General features: G+C 30.5%; 1 protein-coding gene across 1 annotated transcript in view; it reads left to right on the top strand.

Annotated features, from left to right (window-relative positions):
• Nucleotides 1–16,622, top strand: part of LOC110283490 (uncharacterized) — a 60,854-nt gene extending 44,232 nt beyond the window's left edge. The window contains exons 20-29 of the mRNA XM_087162908.1: nt 54–143; nt 235–657; nt 1,039–1,188; nt 1,368–1,538; nt 1,908–1,982; nt 5,220–5,312; nt 5,663–5,731; nt 6,395–6,493; nt 8,172–8,246; nt 16,493–16,622. Of these exons, the coding sequence (XP_087019034.1) occupies nt 54–143; nt 235–657; nt 1,039–1,188; nt 1,368–1,538; nt 1,908–1,982; nt 5,220–5,312; nt 5,663–5,731; nt 6,395–6,493; nt 8,172–8,246; nt 16,493–16,530 (1,283 nt within the window). The 3' untranslated portion in view covers nt 16,531–16,622. The remainder of the gene's footprint in view (nt 1–53; nt 144–234; nt 658–1,038; nt 1,189–1,367; nt 1,539–1,907; nt 1,983–5,219; nt 5,313–5,662; nt 5,732–6,394; nt 6,494–8,171; nt 8,247–16,492) is intronic.
• The last annotated feature ends 556 nt before the right edge of the window (nt 16,623–17,178 follow it).

Raw genomic sequence — 17,178 nt, 5'->3', positions numbered from 1 at the left:
TCAGTAATTGTTCACTAATTAATTTTTATAATTTAAATGCTCATCAAGTACAGGAGGACACGGTGGAATATCTTTAAGAGAATATAAAGCAAGCGGTAATGGTGTTGGACGACATGGAAAAGGTGGCGATGGTGTTAAATATGGTGTGTAGTATTTTACAATTTATATACAAATTGTGATGTTATATACTTCGGTCAGTAACTTATCATTAATTAAATTTTTTAATGCTTAAAGTTTTGGCCAGTTCTGGAGGACATGGAGCTAGAGATGGCGGGGATAAAGGGCAAGATGGAGTATCTGATGGAGAATATGGAGGAAAGAGTAGCGATGTTGGAGTAATTCGAGCATCTAGTGGAGAATATGTAGCAAGAGGCAAGTCTGTTGGAAGCTTTGGTGGAGCATCTGGTGAAATATATAGAGAAGGAGGCAGTGGTCTTGGGGGTCATCTGGACATGGCTGGTGGTACATCTGGTAGAGTGTATAGAGCTAGGGGCAATGGTGTTGGAAGTCTTGGTGGAATATTTGGTAAAAGATATGGAGCAAGTGGTGGTGTTGAAGGACAAGATGGAGTATCTGGAGCATATAAAGCTGAAAGCGGTGGTCTTGGGGTACATGGTAAAGAATATGAAGCAAGCGGTGGCGGTAGGGGTGGATACGGTGAGTGGCACTGTAATAATCTTTATACAAAAATAATGACTAACAAGACTTTAAAATAAATAGTACTGAACTTTTAATCTTTAAAGTTAGCAGAATTTCTAGTATTTTGATAAATAAAGTGATATAGAGAAAAATAATGCTCATTTATAAAAAAAATAAGATTTTCTGGCACAAATGACACATTTTTTTATAATTGTATTTCGCCTTTTCTTACTTTTAGTTATTGAAAGTACATTAAAGTCGTAAGATAGCAATAAGATATTATTTGAAGTCCTTTTCCCATGACTTTATCAATTAATAAATTTTGAACACGTTCTTATAATTTTTGATGTTCTTTATTATTGCTCGCAAACATTCAGTAATTTTTTTAAAATTTTAAAGTCTTGTCCAGTGATGGAAAACAAGGTAAAACAGCTGGTGGAGGATATGGAGCAAGTGGCTTCGGTGGTGAGAAATTTTGGGGAGGATTTAAAGCAAACGGTGGTGTTGAAACATCTGGTGGAGGATATCAAACAAACGCTAGCAGAGTTGGTGTGTAGCATTTTATAATTTTTATGCAAATAATGACGTATTTTTTAAAATATTTTTACATTATAAGTGTTCGTTACTAAAATTGTATTAATTAATACGTTTTGAAAATTTTCTTAATTTTTGGTGTTTTGTATTTCTATTAGCAAGTGTTTTTTAATTATTTTTTACAATGTTTCAAGGCTTGTTCCGTGCTGTAAAACAAGGTGGTGCATCTACTGGAGGATATAAAGCAAGCAGTTTCGGTGGTGGTGGACAAGGTGAAGCATCTGGTGGAAGATTTGGAGAAAGCAGCGGTGGCGTAGGAGCATCTGGTGGAGAATATGGAACAAAAGCTGACATTGTTAGACAAGGTGTGGAAGGTTTTATAATTTTTATAGAAATTATGACTCATATTTTTCAATACAACAGGTTGCTAGCGTAATCTCCTTCATAAATAGTTGGATTTTCAATATCTCGCGATTTAAAATGATATAGAATAAAATTAAGTCGACCTTTAAAAATCAATACATATTTCACTATCAGTGTAATAATAATTAATATTTTCGTATTCGTCGTTCTCGGTAACATATCAGTTCTTACCCATATTTCAAAAAAATCTTTCGTAAACATTTTGACTTGTTTTTATTTAACTTAATAGAAGTATAAATTTTGAACAAAGTTTTTTGTTGTCGTATCTTTCTGTGAAAAAAGTGTTCAGTCTTTAATTATAATACTTTTAGGTATGGCTAAGACTGGAAGACATGGTAGAGCAGTTATCGGAGGATTTGGATCCAACGGCGGTTTTAGAAGATATGGTCAGTCGCCTTTTATTGCATTATAAAATCATTATTGAATTTTGTATGCATAATATATTTCTCAATGTTTTAATTGATTCCAGCCGAGCCGTGGGGGATTAAGGGATAGACGGCTCGTCTTCCAATGAGGTGACATGGTTCGCATTCCAGCGATGGCTGATTCACATTAATTTTGCACCCGGCTAGTATCAACAACAGTGAAAATCAAATTTTTTCCTTGTAATCCGTGGGTTTGGTTGGACTGCCTTTTAAATTTATTAGTTTCGCGGAATTTTCAATTACATAGACCAATACCAATAAAACCAGTTTAGAAGAATATAATTATTTGTACCTGTGATGAATTTTTAAGACTAAGCACTGCAATTCTTTTATTTACATTTTTACACGTGTTTTAAGAAAAACGTTCCAGAAACATTTTGGCCCATTTTTATTCAACTTTAAGGAAATATGAAATTTGAACACGTTCGTAAAAGTAATATGATCTCAATTCTGTATCAGCATAAATCAGCATTTATCTATCAATATCTATAAAATTTCGTTAATACTTTATAATATTTATAGACTTGTTTAGTACTGGAAGATATGGTGGAGCATCAGGTGAAAGATATGGTGCAAGTAGTTGGAGTTAATGGAGCAAGTGGCAGTGGTGCTGGATATGACTTGTAGCCATATCCAGCACCTATATACCATATATATATATATATATATATATATATATATATATATATATATATATATATATATATATATATATATATATATATATATATATATATATATATATATATATATATATATATATATATATATATATATGCTGCTTGATAATTGCTAGATAGGCATTGATTGAAAAAATGAAACTAAATACATATTTAACTTGTATTTATTTGAATGCAAAATAGTACAAATCTTTTATCACATCGAAAAATAAGAAAATTAATATGAAGGATATGCGTCTTAGGAGATTTCCAAACAGCCGTGAAAAAGGTGTCTTCTTGCCAGAATGAAACGGGTATAATTATCTCAGTAAGATGTATGATTACCTCGAACACTAATGCATATTTTGCATCTGTTATTTATGCAGTCCACTAAACTATCAAAATGTTCTTGGAAGATATTGTTCCACTCCCTGTTACGATGGTTATCAGCTCTTACCCGGTTTGAGGAAGGAGTCTTCATTGGGAAACACGCCTGCCAAGGTCATCACATGCAGACTCTATAGCTGAGTAGTGCACAGACTATTGCGTATACGGACAATACATTCACTTCCTAGTTTATGCGATATGTCAGCGCTCTTATGTGGGCACGCATTGTCGTTTATAAACAGAAATTCATGACCTACCACACTCCTAAAAAGACGAGCATAATCCAGAATAATCTCTCGGCAATACCACTGGGATGTAGCGCTACCTCGCTCAAATATGTAAAGCTTCGTAGTGCATGACGCCTGCTTACACCAGCACACCTGAGCTACACCTATCGCGATTATGAGCATACTGTTGTGCATAACGTGTTCCCTTCTCATTCCACACTAATGGAGGTGGTGGTGACACTAATTTGTCACAGTGAAACGGGATTCGTCATAGAACATCACTCTGGATAACTGTCAATGACCCCAAACAAATACATTCCTTACACAAACGTTATCTTTCTCGATGATGGCTTGGTTGAAACGAGATGCATCAAATTAGTTTCCGTGCATACAAACCAATTTATTTAACACGCCGTTAGATGGTTCTGGCAGAAACATGTGTATCGCTATTAGTTGCAAAGTCTGCAGCTGTTTGTCTAGGCGTGACAGTCCTGTTTCGTTTTGCCACTGGGATTACATATAGATCCTTTAGAGATGTAGTGTTCCTATCACGACCACCGACATGCACAGTGGCGTACGCAGAATTTTTTCAAGGGGGGTGTTCATAATTTTCTAAAAGTACTAAAAGAAATTCGAGTCTGTAATAAAGCACTATTATTTCCCTAATTTAGACAGCTAGACAATTTTGACTTTTTATTTAGACAACATTGTTTAGTTAAATTTTGATTTGATTTTTTAAGTTTAAGGACATAATGTAATATCTTCTAAAAAAAGTCCTATGTCATATGGGTGGGAAGTAACACTTTGAGGGCCACTTTCACATTCATCAGATTTTGTTATGCTAGAAACGTTTTCTTCAACGGAAGTATCACATTTCTGTACAACAGAAAAACTTACATTGGTACTAGATGCTGTCACCCCACTAATTTCAGGTCGTGGTTTTTTCTCAAAATAATTAAAAATTGTTAAATTCTTGCGCGTTGGCATCCTAAAGATCCAAGAACAGCAAATATATAAATATATATATATATATATATATATATATATATATATATATATTAGCAGAAATATCCGCTATGCTACGATCTCAAAGTTTCGAGCTGGAATGAATAACTTCAACGAGCACAGTATCTCCAATGGTATTGTTACTGATTTCTTCACTAGCCGAAATAGTGGCGACGACGGGTTCGGCGATTGAATGAACTTTTTGTTGAGAATAATTAAAACAGATTTAGCGACAAGCTCCGGAAGACAAGCGGCAGAGATAACTCTTAGTCTGCCTAACTGTACTCCGTTCCCCCTTTTATATAATTTTTCACCGCATCTCCAAAATTCTCGAATTGTCTCAAAGACGACAAAACGTCAAGGATTCCAGAATCATCGCGTAAAGACCTCACGAATGACAGCCAGTCTCGAAAACTATACTGGAAGAACAGAAAGGAACCAGTCCGTGACAGTATCACTTGAATTTGGGTTCAAAAGTACAACCCTATTATAGTAAATGTTTTTTCAGTATTCTGAGAAATACCGTGAGAAAAAAAAGTAGGCATATGACAGATTAAAATATATAATGCCTTAAAAAATAATAGCTCGAATAATTTCTACTAAAAGTTTTATTTTTGTCATTTTGTCTGAGCTCAAGGGGGGTGTAACCCCTCCCTTGCGTACGCCACTGGACATGCATATACATATATGCATATATATATGCATAACTATTTTCTATTGGTTCTGTAACAGAATTTTAATTATTATCTTCCACATTTTCGCACTTTCAACTTTTAGAAGTGCATCGATAAAAGATTTATGACATCATTTGCCAATTTATTATATGGTTTCAAAGAATTATAACCTTTGATGCCTCATTTTTTCATCCAGTATATAAGAATTTTTTCTCATTTATACATTATTTAATAATTATATCGTAGGTTTGTCTAGTGCTGGGGTATATGGTGGACATTTTGGAGGAGAGCATAGTGGGGCAACTGGTGGAGGAGCAAGCAGCGGTAGTGGAGGATATGGTTTGTATCATTATATCATTTTTTCAAATAAGAAAGTAACTTTATTTCCTCAACATGACTTGTCACTTCCGGTGATAAACTGGGCTTGCTTTTAAAATAAGTAGAATTTGGAATGAAATTTCGGATGCAAATCTCAAAAGAAATTTTAAATGATATAGACAGAAATAGAGTATACTTCTAAAAAACAATTTATATGGAGCGTATTGAGTGATAAATGACTGACTCTTTATTACTATATTCGGAATTTTTGTGTATTAGCATGGGTAAGAGATGTTTGTATGAAAGAAACTTCTTTTTTTTTATTCTTCTCAACTAATATTAATTATTTCATGTTTTTATAATTTTTTCAGGCATGTCTAGTGCTGGGGGATATGGTGGAGCATCTAGTGGAGGTTACGGCGTAAGCGGCGCCAGATACGGTATTTATCCTCATATTACTTTTTTTAACCAGAAAGAAGGTCTTTATTTATTTTTTTATTTTTTTAACGTTACTTGATTGTCTCAGTTCTGCGGTTCTAAATTTGCTTTTTTGAAGGGAGTAGAATAATTTTCTGTGAGAACGTTTCCGAAAATTAAATTAAAAGAAATAACATTAACTATAATCTACTCAATTTTGTGGTCTGATATTATTAAGTTCGATGTTATAAATTTGTACGGTCTACTCTAATTCACGTCCATTGAAAAATTCGGCCATTATAGAACACGATAATTGCATTACCTCACCCTCAATCCAGATTATTTATTCATTTCGCTTGCATTTAATTCATTAATTTCATATGTTGTAACGATAATATGTTCCAAACTAAGATATATATTATAATAATAATAAATATTGTGTATGCGAGTATATTTATATTCCCTTAATATTCAGCTTCATTTTCAAATCCCGATTGTACTGTTTGTATAGGCCACATAAGTTAATTATGATGGTGATTTTTTTCATAAATATGTGAATGCATTTTTATATAATTTTATAGAATTATAAATTTTGAACAAGTCTTAAAAATTTGCTCGTTGTTTTTTTATATCATTGTTTTTTTCTATGTTGTGTTTATTTTTAAAATTTTTTATACCTTTTATAGATTTGTCTAGTGCTCAAAGATATGGGGGAGGTTTTGACAGAGCACATGGAGCAGTATCTAGAAGAGGTTATGGTGCAAGCAGTGATATAAATAGATACGGTGTGCATTTTATATTTACTTTTTTACCAATAATAACATATGCTTCCAATTTAACAACATTGCTAATTTGTCGAAGGAAATTTTTTGGCCCTTTTTTTTAAATTCACAAAATTTACAAAGCTTTGAAATACAAAATAATACAGTCGTGAGTATAGGCAATTTATAAGAATCAAACTACATTTCAGAAAAGACTAACTTTTATTCCTAATAATTGGATTCAGAGACTTACATGTATGTCAATAAAATTTTTATGAAACCATTTATACGCATTTTGCCAAAAATAAAGTCTATTTATAGGAATCATAATATTTTGCACTAGAACTTTATTATGATTCATCAGACACATCAAGAAAAATGTTTAAAAAAATTTTTTTTAAGCATTTTAATATAATGTTATAGGATTATAAGTTTTAAACACATTATTGAGATTGCTGATGTGTCTCTTTCAGCCAGCCTTTGTTACTTGATATTATTTTGACATTGTTGACTATTTGATTTGTTCATCTAGTGCTGCATATGTTTTGTAGCATTCTATTACTTTTTATTTGTCCACTTTGTCAAATTACTCAAGTTATGTCATAAGAATTAACGCTTTTATGACATCAATAGTAGTTTTTCTCCTTACCCCGTACCTAATATACGTTTACCTTAGCTTTATTTTAAATTCGTGAATGGTTTTGTTTTAAAATTGGTTTTACGGAGATTTTTATGTTATCAAAATTTTTAATGTTTATTAGCACAATAAAAACAGAATTTAAACAAGACATGAAAACAAAAAACCTTCAAGGGAAAACCAAACTGCGATCCTTGCCAAACCAACTACAATCTTTGTTAAATACAGTGTTGAATACTTTGTTAAATACAATCTTACTTTTATGTTATAAGATAACACTTAAACTATGATCTTAAATTTCTGTTAAATACAATAATTTTTTATGTTATTAGATAACACTTAAACTATAATCTTAATTTCTGTCAAATACAACCATTTTTTATGCTATTAGATAACAATTAAACTATGATCTTAATTTCTGTTAAATACAATCTAGTCGCACTTATTATTTTTCTTTTTCTTTTCTTTTTTATATGTTAACCCAGTATTTACACTAATAACGAAATTTAAGTTTTGGTTTTCAGTAAAACAGATAACATTCTAAATAACAAAATGCATAATCCATAACCTTTTTAAGGGCTCTTACTTCCTTGTATTGTGTCTTTTTGCTATTATTTTCACAATTCATTTTAGCCTAATAATAATTAAATATTCAATTTAATTATTATTGATCGTATCCAAATCGTATTTGATTTGTTGATAATTCGTAAGAATAATTATTAAAAAATCGAATACGATTATGTGAAGAAACCTTTCGAAGTGTTTATTAATGTAAATATTTCTACTCTACCTCTGATGTAAAACAAAGATAAAAATAGGGACTGGTAAAAAACAACAACTCCATATCAGTTTGCATAGCTTGATAACATAATAAGTTGTTTCACGTCGGTTAAATAATAGTCTGTGATTTCCATAATAGTAAGAGTCTATAATCTTTTCCTTAGGTTTCATTTCTCGTGAAAAATATAGTTTAATGTATATATTATGCTTTTGCAGATTCTGAAATTTGTTGGTTTTATATCTTGTTAGTCAGTGTTAATAAATTTTTTTTCATTATGTTTATAGCTTTGTTTGGTGCTGGGCGACAAGGTAGACGATATAGCGGAAGATATGGCAGAAGCATGTTAGGAGGTGGACACGGTTTGTAACTCTATATCTAATACTTTTTACTAATGTAAACTATATTTTAAATCTGAATGAAATACATAAATTTTTGAAATTAAAAATGTATAACAAATTTGTTAAACATCATGGACAAAGTCACCCAGACAACTGGACTAATTTTGCCCACTATTTTTTGTGGTTGCTGTTGAAAACTGCTTATAAAATTTAAAAATAATTCTTTTGACAGGGGTAATGATGAGTTTAAAAATAGTTTTGAGAATGAAAAAAAAGATTGATTTATCATTTTATTTGACCCTGTTATTCGTCATTCTAATACATACTTTATTTAGATTCTAATTATAAAATTTTAGTGAATAATTGGTAGAGCCTTACTAAGGCAGGGGCAGCTACCCTGGGCCCCACATCAGAAGGGGGCCCCCAAATCGAATAGAAAATTAATTTTAGGTGTTCTTTTTTAATGAACTTCTTTTAAACAAAATATCAGTACAGTGTAAAATCCGTCAGTTGTATGTTAACTTCTTCATTAATCTATCGTACGAAGACAAAAAATCTATATTGCTTAAATCCATAACCTTCTAGTGCTGAATTCAGCTAAATTTTCGCAATTACGATTCACAAATTTGACCAATCAAAAGCCTGTACTTTTACCTATCGCAAAATGAGATATGTTTACAAAAATACAAGCTTCTGATTGGCCATCATAATTGCGAATATTTAGCTGAATTCCCCCCTAATGATATGGATGAATTTTTCGGATATGAATTTTTCGCAGCTAGATGACAAAGTTAACAATCATAAAACTGCATTCGGCATGATAGAAGTAGAATTGTCAGAAAATCAGTAAAATGGACAGATCTATGTTTCGTCTGAAAATTGGAGGGGACTTTATAGCTATTTTATGTTCTCGTCAATTTTCTTGCTATATATGTATAATGAAGTAAAAATTTAAATACCTCCTAGAGTTCGGTTCCTCATCAAAGAAGTAATGAAGCAAAGAGGGGCCCACAAAGAAGCTTTTTGCTCTAGGACCGAATTTGACTAAGTCGGGTCCTGATAATTGGTGCTTTTCCACTAAGCGGGCGCAAGTGAAAAATCACCAAATAATGTAGAACTCCGCCAAATTTCTTACAACCATAAGTGGAATGTTAGATTGAAGCCACGTGCTCAGTTCTTTGAATTCCTTCAAAGCAAAGCACGTTTTCTTTTCTTTCTTCCATCTCAATTTTTGTTTTAAAAAATGATGAAAATTTGGGATTTAGCCAGAACTGAAGAAGATATTTTATGGTATTATATATAATATTTGTTTATAGTTGAACTTGTTTTGCTTACTATTAATAAATATTTGTTTGTAGTTGAACGTTTTCGACTCTTATTCTGTTGACTGTTTTGTCATTCGCTTCGCTTGGCGACTTGGCTAACATTTGGTTCACAATTGGACACATATGCGCCCGGCTTAACGGAAAAGCACCGAATAATTATTAGCAGGGATAATCAAAGTATTTAAATGCGTAATGACTCACATTATTTTTTCATGTTGTTTGCTTTCAGACTTATCCTTAATGAAAAAAAAATCTACGTTTTTTTTTTTAAACTAAGTCGGTCAGAGAAAAGCTGGATTCATCTATTTATTGAGGAAAAATGAAAAACTTCTCTTTACTTTTGAATTTCAGAGATAGAACTTTAAAGTTATCATCATCATTACAATTGTTTGAATTTCTGCAAAGAAATGCTCTGAAGTTCTTTTCTCCGAAAATTTCCACGACCCCTAACCCAAAGTCAATATTTTTGATGGTTTTCCATTGCTGGATCAGCATAATCTTGATGGTAATCACCAATAATACCATCATAAATCTCTATATTTTTGATGGTAATCAACATTAATAACCATCACCTGAATGTAGGAATTCGGACTGATTTATGATGGTCCAACATAAGAATAGCAACTTACTTGGGTGGTTTGCTCATGCCGAACCGTCAGAAATTTCCGTCATAGTTCCTTAGAAATCAAATGTTGGAACAATCATGAACAACCATCATCCCAATGTAGAAATTCGGACAGATTTATGATGGGCCAGCATAAAAAAAATTGTTTAGTTGGTATATTCCTGAAAACCAACAGGAATTCCGATCATGGAAATATATAGTTGGAACCATCACGGATCATCATGGATTGGTGGTCTTTGAGAATCAAAGTTGTCTTGATGGTTAACCATCATAGTATTAAAGTAACATTTCCCCTCATGGAATGATGGAAGTTTGATGGCGTATCAGAAACCATGAAAGCGTAATGGAAAATGTTGGATGATGGTGACCATCAAATGGTGTTGGACCATCATGAATTGCACTGAAACTAACATAAATCATCAAAATGATTTGATGGGACCATCAAGAATTTTGTCTAGGGAAGATTCATATTTGTAGGTTCAAGGATGTTTTACCAATTTGAATATTTTGTTTCCTTTTCGTCAAAACTGGTTGAGTTATTCGTAGAAGTGACATCCTCATGGTAGGAAAAAAATGCCTATTTGCCATTTGGATAATTCGTAGTAGTTAAGACGTAGGGAAATTATCCCAGTAGTAATAGGTCTGAAAAGAAACCTCAATTTCTCTATTGATAATGGAGTGACGAAGCTCAACTAAACAATGACAAGAAAATTAAGGCATTTTCATGTCATTGTAAAATTTCCCTATAAAAAAATTTCCAATAGATAAATTTTACTAGCAATTCCGAACTACTTCAAGGATCAAAATTTTTAGGGTATTGAAACTGTTTCCTCACAGTTTACAAATCGTTCAGTTTCACACTAATGAGCAATATCGAAATCGAAAAACTTCACCCTTACTTCCTCTAACATTACAACAGACGTTCTGATTTTTTCGAAGATAGTCAATAGCCATTTGCTTGCATGTTTGCTGCCAAGCCATTAATTTAAAAATAATGGATAAAGTAACCCTATTTTACTGTATTCAAATCCGTTGATTCCATTATACCCAAGTCAAAATGATTGATGGTCGTATCAAAATTTTTTGATGTTTTATGGGTTTCAGTGCAATTCATGATGGTCCAACATCATTTGATGGTCACCATCATTCAACATTTTCCATTACGTGTTCATGGTTTTTAATATGCCAACAAACTTCCATTATTCCATGATGGAAAATGCTTCTTTAATACTCTGGTGGTTAACCATCAAGGGAAGTTTGACTCTCATGGTCCAACAATTCCTGATGATCCGTGATGGTTCATGATGGTCCAAACTATACATTTCCATGATGGTTTAATAAGAATTCTTGTTGGTTCCCAGGAATATACCATCAAAACAGTTTTTTTATGCTTGACCATCATAAATCAGTCCAAATTCCGACATTGGGATGGTGGTTGTTCATGATAGTTCCAACATTTGATTCTTAAGATACTATGATGGAAATTCTTGAGGATTCAACGTGAACAAAGCATCAAAACAAGTTGCTATTCTTATGTTGAATCATCATAAATCAGCCTGCATTGAGATGGTTACTTATGTCGGTTACTATTAAAAAATATAATGGTTTATGATAGAATTATTGATTTTTACCGTCAAGATTATGTTGGTCAGTCAACGGAAAAACATCAAAAATGACAAAAGAGCACTTTGAAACGCTTAAAGTAAGTTTTTGTTTAAAAAATCAGGAGACATTTTTCCAAATATTTTGCATAAATTTCTTTTATATCCAGTCTCAATTGTAAATTTTCTCCTATGGTTACAAGCTTATAAGTAACAGATTTGTCTGAATTTTCCCACATAAATCACAAAGAGTGTGTGTGAGTTAAATACAAGACATTGATCCATCCACTTATACATATTGCTAATTCCGAATTATGAGTCATCTTAATATTACCTAACTTTTTAATGTCCTCGATTTCCATTCTTAAGGAGTCTCCATACCGACTGCAACAGCAACAAATCGCATGTTGCAATGACTTCGCGCATGCGCACTTCTTTCATCCTCCCTCTGTTGCAACAACCAGCGATCGCCGTCGCACTTGTTTCAAGAATTGGATGGAGTTTAATTTTCGTCGCTGTTGCAGACTCAGAGAGTCAATCCGATTCCTATATATTTCTAATCTCAAAGGGAAAATACGATGAAATCACGTATGATTTTAATGTTAACGTCATTCAGAACATAGTGACTTATGTTTATATAAAATATTTGAATATATTTGAAAGATTTTTACACTAAAAGACATTTTTACTCGTATTACAAAAATGTATTTTAAATGTTCTTATTTATATAAATCTTCGTTGAAATTTTTATTAAATATATATAAAATAATATAAATTTTTAAGAACATTGATTAAAAATATATATTGATAGGTCTTGATTTAGAAACAGTGTTTATAATTTCATAAATTCCTGAGATAAATTTTTAAAATTCTGAAGTGGGATTAATCTGCTAATCTCACTTAGGTTTAAGCTATTTTAGTGCGTTTTGTTAATTATGAAAAATGCATTGAATAGATACTTTTCTTCACTTAATTCTCTAAAAGTATTTTGAATTACCGTAAACCGGGGCGAGTCTACCCATTTTTTCAGTTTGTCAACTTTCAAATGGTCAAACTTTTGTAAATATTAAAGAAAAAAGGCTTTTAATAGGTGTTTCGGAATCGCTATTTATCCCTCTTTAAAGCTGTGAAATCGATTTTAGAAAATATTAACAGTTACGCTGTTACTGTATATTTTTATAGAACTGCTGACAAATCTCTCGTATGGGGCGAGTCTACCCATTCTACTAAAATGAATGTTAACATTGTAAATAATCAAATTTTACTATTAAATTGTTATTTTAGTTACTATATAGGAACTTTATGAAGTAAAATTCATAACTTTATTATATATTCCATTTTTTTATTCATAAAATAACACAAATTGAGTATTTGATTGATTATCACATTTTGATCACAGTTTTGTTTTTATAATCATTAACATTCTAAAATAACATTTTTTTCTGATTATTGTTGATAAAAATAAATTAAAATTAATATAAATTTTTAATTAAATAATTAATAAATAATAATAATTAAAGATTATTAACAAAATCGAAATTCAAACATTGGGAATCACGAAAAATCCTTTTCCCATTCTTTTGGGAGGTGTGATTTTTCTTACAATGTTTTCTCGTTGAAATATAATATTAGATAAAAAAAGTTAATTTTGTAACATAAAAATTGAAAAAATAGGTAAAATAAACATATTTTGTATTTACATTTATATTTAACCTATAAATTTTCTTATTAATGATAAATTTATCAATGCAGAATTAAAATAATATACTCAAATTCATTTAAAGTGACTTAATTTTAGTATAAACAAAGTTCTCAAATTATATTATTATGCCTTATTAAAACTAAATACGAATGGGTAGACTCGCCCCGCGAATTCTGGCTTTTTGTTTACAACAGTAAAACTTACATTCTTTTTGTTTTTTTTTCATATAAAATTAATGTAATCTTAGAATTAGATAAGTTTATCACTTAACCAAAGTGAAAATAGTAATAATAATACTATACTTACGGAGCACCAACTAAAAGTTTGCTGATTTTCAATACAAATCTCTCAAAAGACGTTTGAACAGGTCGGTTAAAAAGACACCAAATAAATAAAAACGGATCAAACTACTACAGCGCCATCTTCCTTAGAGTCTGAACTAAGTCCTCCGTCGGTAAAAAATTTTTTATTTGCAATTTAAAATACTGAAAATTAAATAAAACTAAAATGGGTAGACTCGCCCCTGGATGGGTAGACTCGCCCCGGTTTACGGTAATTGCGAAAAATTAATAGTATAAATCTTTTCTACTATTAGTTTATTTCTCACATTTTTAATTGTTCATGCACAAGTAAACAGAATATATATTTAAATACATATTTGCTTGCGCTTCTTTTTTTTTGCTCTTTATTGCAGATATTCTCGAGTGGTAGTAAAATAACTATTAATAGTCAATTAGACAGAGAATCACTTTTGAATTTTGCCAGAACATAACTTGACATTCAAATAAATATCAAGCCTTTTAAATTAATTCTTTTTATACTAGTTAAGATAACTTCAAAGTGATTTTATTAAACCATGAATAAAAAATTAAAGCGTTACTCTTGAATCATTAAAAAATAAAATGTTCAGCGAAATAAGGAAAAGGTGGCGGCATTTTAGCGTTGCTAAAAGATTAGAAAGCAGTATTTTTTAATTAATTATTTTTTATTTAATAATTTTTAATTACATATTTTTTCTAGAAGAACAATTTTTTTTTATTTGCTATTAAAAAGTAGTTATTATTAAAAATTAGAACGTTCATTTTATTAGAAAAGATTTTCGAAAAGTTATGAAGCAAAGTTCATAAAGAAATGCAAAGCAATCGCTAAAGAGAAAAAGGCAAAATTTTTTAATTAGTTAAAACTGTCATTAATTGTTACAAAAATTATATTAATTTCAATTCTACTCTCGGTTGATGAAGGGACCCATCAATGGGCAATTATTACAAAAACTAAAATTTTGAATGAAAAGTTTTAAAAAATTTCGTACGAAATTCTGATAATATAAAATTTTTTAAATACGGCAATGGTGCTCAAAACCGGGTCCTTAAATTTTCTTTTTATAATCAACTTCATAAACAGAATCGCTTAAATTTTTATTTGCATGAAATCAGATCGATCTTTATCTTAAAAAATAAACCATTTTTATGGAACAAAAAACGCTGTATTTTTTTTAGTGTAAATTGGTTATTCTATGGAAGGTATTGTTCATCACTATCGGATAAAATTGGGTATATTAGAAATGATGGGAAAAAACGCCTTTTTTCCTACTTTAATATTTTCATAGAAACAAAAATAATAATTTGATTTTACTGCTCTGAGAAATTTTTGGGAGTTTAGAAAATCAAGGAAGCTAAGGAACATATTTGGAATTTATCGCCAATTAAGTGAATGGACCAGATTCAAGAACAGAAATTACTAATAAATTTTTTGTTACGCCATAGGCTTCATGGGTCTATTGTTGATAGCTGAGGTACCATAACCAATCTTCCAGGAATTTTTATTTGGAGTGCTATAAAATATAGCTACCAGTGGTCCTGTCATACTGACTATGCCTGGCTTAATGCGACAGAACCATTCAGCAGGAAAAAGAAATGTAGCATATTCAAGACACAATGTAATCCTTTTTTTTACACAATTTATGGAAAATGTAATTTTATGCAAAAGTAAAACATAAATGAAAAGAGAAAAACACCCACACATTCTTGTACTTCTCATAAAGTAGTATCTCATGATCATATTATAAAGGGTCACTAAATAATAAAAGGTGTCCATTTTAAAATGTTTCTTAAATGGCTCCATACGGAACTTCCGTAAAGTGAAATTTTAATGTCATAAATTCCTATCAACTTGCGAATGTAAGAAAAAACTATATTGAAGCATTTACATATGAAAATAAATTCATTTTTATCACGTCTATATAAAATGTTAAGTTGCAAACTTGATATATTTGTAATATTCAAAATATTGTTCACAACAATGTTCGGAAAAAAATTTTTTTTTCCTAACATGACCTTTTGATAATAAAATAATTTCTGTTTTTCATTTTCCCTAACTTTTTTAATTTGAATTATTTAATATTCCAGCAATTTAGTTTATTTAACAAAATAAAAATGCGTGTTATAGTCGGAAAAATTTATACAGAAAAAATGCATTTTTTTCCCATAAAAAGATTAGTAACGTATTAAAAATTAGTAGACAAAATTATAAGACAAAAATTATAAAAAATAAATAATTTCGTATAAATTATCGATACAATATTTGTAAAAATGTGACGCAAAGTTTATTTCGACAATTTATGAAGCATCTTGTAATGAAATCATAAAGTAATATAAATATAAGAAATAATATAAATATAAAAAGTAATTCATATGTATAAAATAATTTTTTAAGTACAAAAAATAACGATAAAATGAGCTGTGGAACAAAAACTAGATACAAAAGAAAAGTGCGCATACACTAGCCAGGAAACAGGTTTGTTGTCGCATGCGGTGTGAAGGTACATGCAATCACTTGCAACAGACACACTGCAACAGAGGGGAAAAATCGTGTTTCGCATCGCTGTTGCGTTCGGTGTGTAGACACCTTAAGGGAAATAAAATATAAAAATTCATTCACTATTTTGGTGTGTCACATTTAATTATTTAATTTTAGGAATCTTTCATTTTCTATTCTAACAACCTTTCATTTCTTAGGTATTCATGGTTCTGAAATGTTTCACCGTGTTTCCTGATGCCTTCATATGCCTATGTTATTTTAATAGTTGTTTAAATCTATGTTGTTTAATGCTGATAATAATAAAGATGTACTTAAAGAAACCGACAAGAAAAGCTTATGCTTCCTTGATTTCTTCAACGTGTTTCAGTTTTAAACAGTATTTGCGGTTTGTTCATTAATTTCAGCAATAATTTGAATGGTTAAATCAAAATTGTTAACGATTTTTTTAAATATTTTTTCCCCCATTTCCATTCTTTTTAGATTTTTTTGGAAGGCTATGGCTGGTTTTTGCAGTCAAACCGACCTATAACGATTCAGTACAATTGCAAATTTTCTTGTTTTACATTAAAATAAGGCAATCGAATATTAAAATCAACTTACTGTCCTTAGGTAGGCTTCTCAGCGGACGAAAGCTATTGATTGTTTAGTTACATTATTAAATTTGAAAATTGTTATCTATTAATTTTCGTTTCTACACATGAAGTCACTAATTTCACACTTTTTATATTAATTTTTCAAGGAAAACAAATCATGAATATTAGTGAGACTTAAATAGTGCTTTAGATGCTGTTGATAATATTTAAAATCACTTTTAATTAAAAATTGTGATAATATTTATCACTATTAATAATAGTTGTATATTTCTGTTATAACCGAATTCATG

The sequence above is a fragment of the Parasteatoda tepidariorum genome, chromosome 5 (genome assembly GCF_982258835.1).
Source record: "Parasteatoda tepidariorum strain Cologne lab strain chromosome 5, Ptep-v5.0, whole genome shotgun sequence".
Lineage (NCBI taxonomy): Eukaryota > Metazoa > Arthropoda > Arachnida > Araneae > Theridiidae > Parasteatoda > Parasteatoda tepidariorum.
This window is presented reverse-complemented; position numbering and strand designations above follow the sequence as displayed.